Source organism: Delphinapterus leucas, chromosome 10 (genome assembly GCF_059928025.1).
Source record: "Delphinapterus leucas isolate spDelLeu-1000000601 "Yukka" chromosome 10, BTC_Dleu_Yukka2, whole genome shotgun sequence".
Classification (NCBI taxonomy): Eukaryota; Metazoa; Chordata; class Mammalia; order Artiodactyla; family Monodontidae; genus Delphinapterus; species Delphinapterus leucas.
Window position 1 is genome coordinate 22,629,136 of NC_143138.1, and position 13,073 is coordinate 22,642,208.

The 13,073-nt window shown below is 45.7% G+C and overlaps 1 protein-coding gene across 5 annotated transcripts in view; it reads left to right on the forward strand.

The window, feature by feature from the left end:
• Positions 1 to 13,073, forward strand: part of LOC111170681 (E3 ubiquitin-protein ligase TRIM39) — a 33,189-nt gene that overhangs the window by 3,766 nt on the left and 16,350 nt on the right. For 2 of the 5 annotated variants that reach the window (XM_022566155.3, XM_022566154.3), the window contains exons 4-8: positions 858 to 953; positions 5,230 to 5,460; positions 6,644 to 6,666; positions 7,247 to 7,362; positions 8,101 to 10,104. In XM_022566155.3, coding sequence (XP_022421863.1) covers positions 858 to 953; positions 5,230 to 5,460; positions 6,644 to 6,666; positions 7,247 to 7,362; positions 8,101 to 8,648 — 1,014 coding nt within the window. In that variant the 3' untranslated portion in view covers positions 8,649 to 10,104. Of the gene's footprint in view, positions 1 to 857; positions 954 to 5,229; positions 5,461 to 6,643; positions 6,667 to 7,246; positions 7,363 to 8,100; positions 10,105 to 11,300; positions 11,431 to 11,506; positions 11,608 to 11,701; positions 11,785 to 12,802; positions 12,936 to 13,073 lie in introns of those variants that run through there. The other 3 variants (XM_089918510.1, XM_022566157.3, XM_022566156.2) reach the window with 3 other exon arrangements.

Here is a 13,073-nt window from a genome sequence, read left to right on the forward strand (position 1 = left end):
ATGAAGAAGAGCAGTAAGGAGTACCCAAAAAAATTCTGTCTGACTTTTGTAACACATTTGAGTATGTGTGGTCTTCGAATGTATCATATTTTTCATAAATGAATGAAACCATGTGGAGAAGATCAAACTTAAGAACTGAAAAATGGTCTGGTTTCTTCATTCTGTCCCCCTGCTCAGCACACCCCTTGTTTACCCACTGGTATTGGGAACAGGTAACATCACTTTAGAATGATCCCCACCAGGCTAAGCTGAGCCAGTCTGTTTGCATCTTCCCCCAATAAAGGATAATATGGCATCTGGTTTAACTTACTGCTGGGACACAGGGTAAATGTCTGAGTAATAGGAATTAGAGATTTTAATGTCTTAGCACTTTATCAAGTACTTTGCGTAATTAATAAGTATTAATGTTAATAAAATCTTGGAAATAAGACTTTATGGTAGTTTGCAGAATAAGTAATCAAGATTTTATTATATTTGCAAGTGGTTAGAATTGGATAGGAAAACAAGTTTAAAGAAGGATATCAGGGTACAGGAGGTCACTTTGACAGTAACAAGCAGTTCCTTGAGTTAGAAAATTGATAGGGCTGGGGAAGGACAGAGAGTTGGTGACAGTGGAACAGTGAGATTCAGTGAAAGGAAGGTTTGGTGAGCAAGGGAGGTGATGGAGACAGGCTGGTGGCAGGAGAAGGGACCTGTAGGAAGCTGACACCTCAAATAACAGGCCAGGAAGGGAGTTGGATCAAGAGACAGATGGATAGGAAGCAAACAAATGGTTTAAAACAAATGGGTTAGCCTCTGAACGTAGGATGTACTAGCCAACCCCAAATGCCATTCTTCTCCCACTTCTCACCCCTCAGGAAAAACTGCAGAAGTGCCTGGAGCCCCTGGAGCGGAAGCTGCAGGAGATCACCCGCTGCAAGTCCTCTGAGGAGAAGAAGCCTGGGGAACTCAAGGTAAAGGCAGGCAATCCCACTTGGGCTGCTCTGCAGGCAATTAACTGAACATTAACCACACATTATTTAATCTACCAGTTCTGGTTTATTAGAAAAATGCTGTTCTCTCAAAAACAATGATATTTTATTAGGCTTGACTGTGATTAAACATTGTACTTAAATGGTCATGGATTAAGAATTGAGGAGAAGGATGTAAGAAGTGAAGGACAGAACATCTTATATCTGGCGAGTTGAGGGAGTTCATGCCCCTTGGCCTCCTTTTCTTTGTAAAGCAGGGAAGGAGGCTCTCTGCTGAGAGATCCTTAGAGGGATTGAGGAAAGGAGAATGTGGAAGGTGCACTGGGGAGGAAGGATGAAGGAGCTGCCCAACAGCGCCCGGAAGAACCTCCCAGCAACATTAGGACCACATTCTCTTAATTCAAGTAAGCTCAAGTATGCTGGATGATAATGGTTCCTAGAATGTTCTTACCTCCCTCATCCTCTACCTATAGGATCCTGTCCATCCTAAGATGAAAACCACTTCCTATGTAGCCTTTCCTGACCCTTTAGAAATTAGCTTTCTTAATTTTCATACAGTTTCACATCTCTTCCATAGCATTACCATATTTGTAGCATGGTAGTTTGGTATCTGCCTTATTTCTTCTGTTGGACAGTGAAACATGTATTAATTATAGTGGTAATAATACCTAGTATTTATTGAATCCTGTGCATTAATTCCTTAGGTGTCCATGACATTCCAAACTTAGAAGATTGTATTAGGTCTTAGGGTTCTGCCCAGTTTTTTTTTGTTGTTTTTTGGTTTGTTTTTTTTTGTGGTACGCGGGCCTCTCACTGCTGTGGCCTCTCCCGTTGTGGAGCACAGGCTCCAGACGCGCAGGCTCAGCGACCATGGCTCACGGGCCCAGCCGCTCCGCGGCATGTGGGATCTTCACAGACCGGGGCACGAACCCGTGTCCCCTGCATTGGCAGGCAGACTCTCAACCACTGCACCACCAGGGAAGCCCTGCCCAGTTTTAAGTTCTAAGGGTTCAGGCTATACTTGGCCCAAGTGGGACATAGAGGAGGTACAAGACAAGGAGAAGGGAGTCCAGGAAGTCATATTTGACAAGAGTGAACTTAGATACCCTGTAAGGTAAGTATTGTTATGCCCAGTTTACACAGTAGGAAACAGAACTTGGATAAGTGTCTAGTCCAAGATCATATAGCCAGTATGTGCAAAATCAGAGATACGAATTCTGCAGAAATCAGTAAATATTTACTAAGCTTCCAGTATAGGCCAAACCCTGTCTTTGACACTGGGGAACAATGATGAGCAAAAGCACAGTCCCTGCCCTCCTTGAGCTTACAGTCAAGTAGAGAAAATATAAATGACATGGCACAAAAAGCACAGTTGCATATTCCTAAGAAGACAGCAGAGAAACTTGATTGCATTAAAGGCTTCCAGAAGAAATAATGAGTTTTTGGAGTTGAGATTTAGGGATCACCAGAAATTAAACACAGGTTTGAAATCAGTAGAAACACTAATTTTTTTTTTTTTAACAATGACATTTCAACGGGAAGCAAGTATTATTACCTTAGTCCTTTATACATTTTAACAAACATTTGAATTTTTTTTAAATTTGAACTAATTTTGATTGCAAAGGTGAACGTTAAAAAAAAAAATGTTATTTGTCCTTTTGGAGGGCTCCTGAAGAACTTAAAATATGTAAAAATGAAGCTTATTCCCAGTCATTAGCTTTCCTCTTCCTGTTGATCACCTTCTTAAAGGTAAAGGATGGAGAGGGGAATAAAAATTTAAAAAACCTGCTAAATAGGGCTTCCCTGGTGGCGCAGTGGTTGAGAGTCCACCTGCCGATGCAGGGGACATGGGTTTGTGCCCTGGTTGGGGAAGATCCCACATGCCACGGAGCGACTGGGCCCGTGAGCCATGGTCACTGGGCCTGCATGTCCGGAGCCTCTGTTCTGCAGCGGGAGAGGCCACAACAGTGAGAGGCCCGCATACCACACACACACAAAAAAACCTGTTAAATGCTTGAACAGAACTGTGGTGTGTGTTTTTTTTTTAATGTATATTATCATTTTAATGGCCTCGGAAACTGTCACCAACTACCAGCATTCCTTCAGTTACCTTTTGAACTCTCTCCCTCATCCCCACCTCCAGACCCAATGCCCCTTTTAGAAATAAATAATTTGTAATTAATCATGCTGAAATGAAAATTATGGATAAAATGATCTATCCACATAATTTTTAAAAGAGACTATCATGCCCAAATATAGTATAATATAATACAACATAAAAGTAATTTATAATAAAATCTGGTATGTAAACATTTAGGCATGACTACCCTGAAAGACACTACAGTGTAGTTTTATCCTTGCACCTATATCAACATGCAACAAATACAAATTCAGACTGACGGAATTGTGTAGTAATGTTGACTCAAATGCCACTAGCAGTTTAGCTGTTGGTGCCATAATTTTTCAAAATGATAAATAACTTACAGTAAAGGTCTAAGAAAAACAAAATACAGTCTTAATGAGTTTTCAGCCATTCCTGAAAAATTCAGGTATATTAAAACCATATAAGAATTACTCTGTGTTTGTATGTAAAGTGGCATTCAAGTCTAGGACTCCATTTTTTTAATATCCAGCAGAACATTAGAAAATGGTGCAGTTCATATTACTGGGTTGTCTTCACACATTGGAGGAGTGTTAGCATCCTTCCCAGGAGCTCCCTCAATCATGCAAACAAAAATGCCCCCTGTTTCCAAAACATCCCTAGAGGGAGGTAACACCCTGATTAAGAACCACTGCCCTACAAAACAGAAAAAAAGAGAAGGGATTATGAGATTATACGAGAGCCCTTTGCTTTCTTTTTACCACAGTTATGAACCTAAATTCTACCCATACATCACCCCTAAACACACAGACACACAGGAAAAAAGGCTGTGTTTTACTTAATGGTAAATGTTGTGAGAATATATTTTGTTCCAATATGCTCCTGAGGAGGCAGCAGTGAAATGGGAAGCAGCAAGCAGCTCTAGAACTGGAGCTAGTCAGCCTCTGCTGGGAACTAGCTTGAAATCCAGAAACACAAGGCTTGTAAGGCCCACCTGGCTTTGCAGCCCCACTCTCTATTCACCCTCAACCCTGCCTTCCAGGCCCTATCCACTTCCTTCTTCCAGAGTCCCAGTCTCTGCTTCTAACTTTGCTTTCCTCTTGGCTGATTCCTCCCCATCAGACACGTGATGCTTAGGGAATCCTTTGGGGAGATCACTTCTTGTTGCAGTTGAGGTGCAGAAGGGAAGATATGCCTGCTGGTAACTCTCAGAATGCGTTATGGCTGGAGTTTGAGTCATATATTATCCAGTTTCAGAAATGTTAGAGGTTTAACTGAAAGAAAGCATGTTTCAAATTTCAAGCAAATAATTTACTCACAAACTTCTATAACCTGTTTCTGGGGTGTAAACTGTCAGTCTCTGAAGTGACTTGAAACTGTTGAACAGGTTCAGCCTTGAAATCTACATTTATATTTTATAACAACCCGTTACTAAAATCTTGTTGATTCTGATATTTTTCCAGTTGCTTCTCTGGTTTTTATCAAGTAAATGTCTTGCAATGTACAAATGATAACAATCTCAGACTTTCCAGTACTTTCCTTTTCTTGACAGATTGCATTAACTAGAACTTTAGAGTAGGCGATAGCAGAGGTATCTCTGATATCTGTAATAGTACATGTCATATTATTGGGTTCTTATGTCTTGAATATTTTTACTAAAACATAGAAGTGTAGCTTTTTTAGAAGCTAATTTAATAAAGAAGATAAATTTTTTAACATTGGTTTATTTTTTTATCTCCCCAATGGTCTTCATCCCATCATCAGTAGGGGTGACAATGAGGATGGAGACATTCTTTTCTTTCCTTTTTTTAAAATTTTTATTGGAGTATAGTGTAGAATATTTTGTTCATTTCTACTGTACAGCAAAGTGAATCAGCTATAGTATATATATATATCCCCTCTTTTTTGGATTTCCTTCCCATTTAGGTCAGTACAGAGCACTGAGTAGAATTCCCTGTGCTATACAGTAGGTTCTTATTAGTTAGGGATGGAGCCATTCTTTACAAAGGGAAATTCCAGTGGAGAGAAACATGAGTGTCCTGTTAAGCTCTTTCCAATGACACTGGAAGTCTGTGAATTCATACACATGGTGGGTGGGGAAAGGCACTTTATGCCCCACTGGCCCTGTTAAACATAATACCCACCCTCTGCTCTCAGAGACTAGTGGAGAGTCGTCGACAGCAGATCCTAAAGGAATTTGAAGAGCTTCATCGGCGGCTGGATGAAGAGCAGCAGGTGTTACTTTCACGACTAGAGGAGGAGGAACAGGACATTCTACAGCGCCTCCGAGAAAATGCTGCTCACCTTGGAGACAAGCGCCGGGACCTGGCCCACTTGGCTGCTGAGGTGGAGGGCAAGTGCTTACAGTCGGGCTTCGAGATGCTTAAGGTTCGACCTTTGCCCCTGCATAGCCCCTCAGGCCAAGCGCAGTCTAGCTTTGCACAGGCCATTCTGTCAGCCTGCAATGCTCACTCCTCCGCTCTGCCTCTCTAAATCCAATTCTTTCTTCCAGACAGGCTCAAAGGATCTTTCGCTACAGAAAGCCTTCTCTGATTTCTCCCATCCCCTTCTGATCATTTCGGTGTTCTTATGTCTTGTCAACAATTATGTGCTTAACTTGTACCAAAGAAAAAATTCACTCTTTTGAGAGGAGGGCAGTCTAGTCTGAATTAGTGAAAAAACTATGCATTAAAAATTGTGTAAATGCAGTAACCGTTACTTTTAAGTCCTGGAACTTGATTTACCTAGTGCACAGAAAGAACAGAAGCATAGTTTGAAGGACACTTGAAATAATGTATAAGTAATATATTGCTTTTGATATGTAAATGGTGCCTCTAAAATGTTTGAAATAATCTGTTTTCTTAAGCAAATGAATGGTCTTAGCAAGGCTGTAGGAAACATATTTCTTATCTTAGAGATCACATTACCAGCATTTGAATCAGTGAGGCTTCGTTGTACATTTATCTGCATGTTATATATTGCTTGGTATTTACTCTCATGTCCTTTCATGTATGTGTGTTCTGCCTTCCACATTAAACTGGGAAATCCTTGGGGGGCAGAGATTTGTCTTCTTTGTCTTCTGGACCCCAAGTATTCACAAATCAGGATTGGCACACAGTTATTAATATTTATTAACCAATACTAGACAAGGGATACCAAACCACAACGGGAGAGTGTGATTCGTTCCTATGCCAGCCGTCTGGAACTATCTGTACTGATCCTCAAGGAGACAGGTGTGTGGTTGGTACTTGGGGGACAGAGTAAAGAGCAGACACAATCCCTGTCCCTGGCATTGAGTCCCAGTGTTCTTGAGGAACAAAGACAAGCACACAAGAAACTATTTGGAAGTGATATCAGTTACCAAGCTTCATGATGACTGAGAGTTGAAAGTGGGGGTTAGGTTGGGAGAGATGTACTCAGATCCCTCTGGAGCTCGTCCCCTTGCACTGTGACCCATAGTTTGCCTTATGCCTATTTAATAGATCTAGAACTTTTGGGAGGAGGGAAACCTTTTGCCTTTAGGACCCTTGACTACCAGGACCAATATTGCTTTCTTTTCTCCTTCCTCTAGGATGTCAAAAGTACCCTGGAAAAGTAAGTGATTCTTGTATCTCTTTGAGTGAGTTAGGTCTTGGCTTAAAGAGTAGGGCTACAATAAGGAGTTGGGGGAATAAGGATGGGAAAGTCATGCAGTGTCTGGGTAGAAAAAGGGAGAAGGTTTATTGCATTCATGAAGCCAGTTAGAGAGCAAATCTAACTGGGAGTACTAGTCCCTTACCTTTTCCCCTCTGAGCATCAGGACTTCCTAGATACAAAGATAATGAAATAGAACCAGATTCTACCTGGGCCTATGGGTGGAATTGTGTCCAAACAAGATGGAAGGAGGAACTGGTTGGGGGCGGGGGGGAGGTGGTTATCTATTTGCATGAAATATAACAGTACCTCCAGAAAGTTCTAAGACTGATTATTAAGATAAGGGTTTGTCTAGGGGACCGTATGGCTTTCCATAGATAGGCAAAAGAAAGCAATAAGCAAGAACTTGTCTTGAGGGAGGAGAAAGTGTGAGGATGGAGAATTGTAGTTTCTCCCTAGAGATGACAACATCTGAATACTCAGTAAGCTGGAGCTTCCCCTGACCCTGCCCTTTCTTCCCCTATCTTCCCATCCCTCCTAGATGTGAGAAGGTGAAGACCATGGAGGTGACTTCAGTATCCATAGAGCTGGAAAAGAACTTCAGCAATTTCCCCCGACAGTACTTTGCACTAAGGAAAATCCTTAAACAGCTAATTGGTGAGTTGTTCCCAAAAGGAAACTAGCAGAGGGAATCGATAGAAGAAAGTCTTTAGGTCCTACTTTATCTGGACTTCACTCATCCCCTCTGTCACTTTTCATGTCCATATTCACACCCACTCCTTTACCTGGTTTTCAATCTCACTCTGAGTCACAGAACTCAAAGTGAGAAGCCTCAGGTGTCATCTACTCTTAGTCCCATACTTTTCTAAATAGGGACCCAGAGAGGTTAAATAATTTGCTGAAACTGGTCCCCTCTTGAGAGTGAAAGGGAGTCTTATTAATACTTACTTGGAAAATAGTCATAAGCCAGACTGTCCAGGGAAACAGACACATGGTCACTGTATCGCTAGACTATAATGCTATCTGGCTCTGTACCCTTCTTAACATTTTATTTTTTCTTACCATTGGACTGTGCCTTGTGCTTCTCCACACAGTGAGATGGATGATGATGTCAGGGGGGATGGAGGGAGGACCAGGCAGGAGCCTAAACCACCAGCCCTTGCAGAGTCAAGAGATCATTACCTGTTTATTTTAGGGCCAGGATGAGAAACGAAGCCATTGTTCCCTCCCCTCCCCTCCCTTAGGTGACACCAAGGATTGAGAAAGTTAAGCAAACCACGGGGTTCTGGGGGCTTTCAGGGAGCAGGCTCTGCAAAGGCAGGCTGGAAGAGTGAGGCAGGGGCGTTTAGCTATTCCCGTCCTCATCTAGCTCCCCACTCTGGCTTCTCCCGCCAGCGGATGTGACCCTGGACCCTGAGACTGCTCATCCTAACCTAGTCCTGTCGGAAGATCGTAAGAGCGTCAAGTTCGTGGAGACAAGACTCCGGGATCTCCCTGATACACCACAGCGTTTCACCTTCTACCCTTGTGTCCTGGCTACTGAGGGTTTCACCTCAGGTCGACACTACTGGGAGGTGGAGGTGGGCGACAAGACCCACTGGGCAGTGGGTGTGTGCCGGGACTCTGTGAGCCGAAAGGGCGAACTGACCCCACTCCCTGAGACTGGCTACTGGCGGGTGCGGCTGTGGAATGGGGACAAGTATGCAGCCACTACCACACCTTTTACCCCTTTGCACATCAAGGTGAAACCCAAGCGGGTAGGCATATTCCTAGACTATGAGGCCGGTACACTGTCTTTTTACAACGTCACAGACCGCTCTCATATCTACACCTTCACTGATACTTTTACTGAGAAACTTTGGCCCCTCTTCTACCCAGGCATCCGGGCTGGTCGGAAGAATGCTGCACCACTTACCATCAGGCCCCCAACAGATTGGGAGTGACAGGTAGGGACGTGGGAATAATCAGGGTGAGGCAGGGTCAAGAGCTACGGGCCTTCCTTCCTGTGACCTGCTGGAACGTCTTCGTGTCTGCCTGGTTCCAGTCCTGAACCATCTGGGAGAACACCTTGGTTTCTAGAATGGTTTATGGGGAGGAGTAGTTAGGACTGGGCTGGGACGAGAGCACTGCAGTGTCTCCCTCCTCACTGTTAGGGTGGAGAGCTGGTTCCCAGGGGGTAGTCTCCTCTGAAGTCCATCAGGTTTTCTATTGCACAAGGATGGGTTGGAAGGAAGGAGAGGCTTTTCCAGAAACAACAAGTCTGTGGGAGGGTCTGACTTGCTCAAACCAGAGGAGGAAACAGAACCCCCTGTACATCCTTTTAGGGGGTTCTTTGACCCAAAACAGTCTTGTTTTTTTAGGAAGATCACAGGGGTCTTGGTACCTCTAAATTGAAATAAAGATGAATGACAGTTGCTCTCGTGGGTGTAGAAGTTGAGGAGTTATTTTCAGGGCAGAGATTGGGCATCAAGAAGGTTAGAAATAAGGTCAGGAAAGGGGGCTAAGTGAACAGATTCCTAAAGAATCATAAAGGGGAGAAGGGTTTCTTTGGTTGCCATTATGAGTAGGATTGGCCAGAGGTAGGAATGTGGGGAGGAGGGGGTAGGAAGAAAGAGAACCCAGGTCCCTGCCTTAGCCTTCAGCAGAGATGGCTCATCGCCCACCTCCTTGTAGTTGCTCATCTCCAAGAGCTGTTACCTTGCTCATCTGGAGAGGCAAGATGCAAGAGATCCTGCAAGACACATCTACCCTTTCACTGCTTTCCCAAGGGAACTTGGAAAGGAGAGAGTCAGGTATTAGAGGAAAGAGAAAAGTATTACTATCCAAAGCCCTGGCCTTAAAGAATGCTACTAAGTAGCTACTCCCAAGTTGTCAGCCTTGTTACCTGGCTAAGGTGTCCAAGCCAGACAGGGAAAAAGAAAACGGAGTCTTCCCACCCTGGGGACAGGGTAGAAGAGGGTGGTATGTATAGGGAAGGGCCAGATAGGCAATTTCCTTTGGCCTGTGTGCATCTGGCCTGGAACTAGTGTTCACAAGAGCCGGATTTTGTTTGTTGCCATCCTTCACCTTTTGCCATATCTCATATCAGAGAATGTAAATCATTTTAATGTTAGGCCAAAATAAACAACCTGTAGGGTACATATGTTGTCAAAAAAGGTAAAGCAATGCATGCCAAACCAAACTAAAATGACTGGATTATCTGCTACTTGGGTAATCAGGGGTTCACAGAAGATTAGGACAAGAAACTGCAGTTTATTGAGGGCATTTCAGCTCCTCCTACCACCTCAACAGGACTTTGTCCAGACTCTCCTCTTACCTTTGTGCCTTGACTGTGGTTCTTTGTGGCAAGATGCTTTGGTTGGTAAAACATAATATGGAACAAAGGATCCACTGAAGTGATCTATGTGTCCTGTGTTAATTTGATGATAATCTCTGTTGATGTGTAAGAAATGGGTGTTAAAAATGCATGTTCCTTGGAATTCCCTGGTGATCCAGTGGTCAGGACTCCACGCTCTCACTGTCAGGGGCCCAGGTTTGATCCCTGGTTGGGGAACTAACATCCCACAAGCTGCACGGCGTGGCGAAAAAAAAAAAAATGTGTTCCTGGAGCTCACCTTCAGTGATTGATCAAGGTCTGGAGTGGGCCTGGGCATCTACCTTTTAAACACTCCTCATTTGAGCCTGGAGACACTTGTGAAACTAATCTGAGAGGAAATTTCAGCCATTTCCTTCAAACTGGAGGCCTGGTTCCCTGTCCAGCCTGATGGGGGGTGAGGATGAGGGGGTCTGAGAGGAGAGAACCCTCATTCTCTCCTGACTTATTCTGCCCTCTCCCCATCTCAGGATTTATTCATGTTCTATCCCTCTCCTTAACCTCAGGAACAAGTGGTTATTAACTATGAAGCAGAAGTAATCACAGGATGTCAAACAGAGCAAAGGAGTGGCAGAGGTCTAAGGGAGGGAAGTGAGGAAAGCGTGTGGAACACTACAGGGGATATTTTTTCGAGGGCAGGGGATGCCGTTGACAGGTTTCTTCCAGTACCTAAGACCAGGAGTTAGTGAGGATCACCTACTTACTGTGTGTCCAGCACTGCATTTTGGTAAGTGGAAAAGATTGGGAGTAAGCTGTGCTTTCTAAGGGCCAGGAGCCCTCTTCCCTCCCTCCACTGCCCTCAAGATCCTTTCCAATTTCACTGTCTCTGGCACTAGTGGGTTTTTTAATGTATCAACTGCTCCTTCATCTGTAGGTCTTCCGGGCATCTGCCTTTGGCTTCAGGAGCATAGGGCAGGAGGTCTAGCCCGGTATATATTGCACATAACCATCTCCCCAACCTATCTGCATAAAGAGACCAGTCTTCTGTCCTGAAGATGTTTAGCAGTTTAAGATTCTCTCCAGTCTCTACCTAATATAATCATGGGCTTGAGGAAGACTAAAAGGAAGCCAAAACTCATAAAGGAACCCCTGGCTTGGATTGTAGGGGATGGTGTGGGTTTGCAAATAGATGGGTCTGTGAGGCCGCAGGGTGTCGCCAGAGTAAGGACGGCACAGGAGCGCGCACGGCACCAGGAACTACAGTTCCCAGGAGGCCTTGCGCGGACGCCCGGGAGCGGGGCTACCCTAGGGTGGGGCCTGTGGACTGCGGCGTGTGGGGAGCTATCGCGGCTCGGATGGCCGGGCAGGTGAAGGACCGCGAGGCCTTCCAGAGGCTCAGCTTCCTGTACCAGGTGAGTCCGCGTTGCGGCGCACGCACAGGGAGGCGGCCCAGTGCGGAGGGCCCCCACTGACGGCTCCTTCCCTCAGGCTGCCCACTGCGTCCTCGCGCAGGACCCCGAGAACCAGGCACTGGCGAGGTTTTACTGCCACACGGAGAGGACCATAGCGAAGCGGCTCGTATTGCGGCGGTGAGAGGGGTGCGGAGCCCGGCGGCGGGCTGGACGGGGGAAGGAGGGGAGAGGGAGAGCGGGCGCCCAGACCACCACCCACCTCCGCCCCCAGGGACCCTTCGGTGAAGAGGACCCTCTGTCGCGGCTGCTGTTCCCTCCTCATCCCGGGCCTGACCTGCACCCAGCGCCAGAGACGTGAGTGCTCCCTCCCGCCGAGGTGGGATGTTTGAGGAACACCTGTGGGCTGGGGGAGGGCACGGGCAATGATCCATTCCTCGATGTAGATGGGTGCCAGGTGTGGTATTTGGAGGCGTCGGCTTTCTCCAGCTCTGAGTTAACAGCTTAACTCCACTTGGACAGACTAGGTCTGGGCAGTAGAGAAATGATGTTGCCATGAGAAGCAACCTCGCCCGTGCATGATAATAGATGTTATTCGACGTCATGGAGGACATGATTCCCATATTCATTCATTCATTCAACAATTATTTTTCTGAGATGTGTCAAGTATTGCTCTAGAGTCATTATTCTCATGAAATTATAGTCTGATGGGACAGACTAAGACAGAAACAATTAGAATAGCGTAGAAAAATGCTTTAATTAGGGAAGTAGAATACTAAGTTACTTAAACCAGTGATGGTGAGGTTCATTATAAGGGAAGGGAGTGGGAGATGGAAATCCTAGGCATTTGTGAGGCCTCAGACAAGAGAGCTTGTGGTGCTGTCAAGGAACTGAGAGCCCAGGAGGCTGGCTCTGAGGTGGGCAAGGGCAAGACAGGAGGCGGGAGAGGGAAACAGGGCAGATCTTGAAGAGTCTTGTTAAGGAGTTTGGACTTTATCTTAAAGGGTACCAAGAGGGTCTTCCCTGGTGGTCTAGTGGTTAAGACTCCGCGCTCCCAATGCAAGGGGCCCAGGTTCAATCCCTAGTCAGGGAGCTAGATCCCGCATGCAGCAACGAAGATCCCGCAAGACCCGCACGACCCGCACGACTCGCATGCTGCAACAAAGATCTCGCGTGCTGCCACTAAGACCTGGCACAACCAAATAAATAAAGGGTACCAAGAAAATGACAGACTTTATGCAGAGACCTGACACCATCAAATCAAGGTGGGGAGGGAGTAGAATCCCTACTGGAAAACGGTGGAGGCAAAACTGGGTGCAGGAGACCTTTTCTTTTCCTAAACCTGGGCACTCTCTTTTCCCCACATGCACCCCAGGCTGCAAGGCTCAGCGCTGGACTGTACAGACCTGCCTGACATGCCAGCGCAGCCAACGGTTCCTCAACGATCCTAGGCATCTGCTCTGGGGAGACCGGCCTGAGGCCCAGCTGGGGAGCCAGGCAGGTGAGAGGTGGTTGAGAAAATGGGGGGTACCCCAGGGGAGTAGGGACAGTGGGTAACATAGAGCTGTGGTGGACACATTGGTGGGTTCTGGGTTGGTGTGAAAGGTGCCACAGTCTTAAAAAACTAATTCTGCTCATCTACTCAG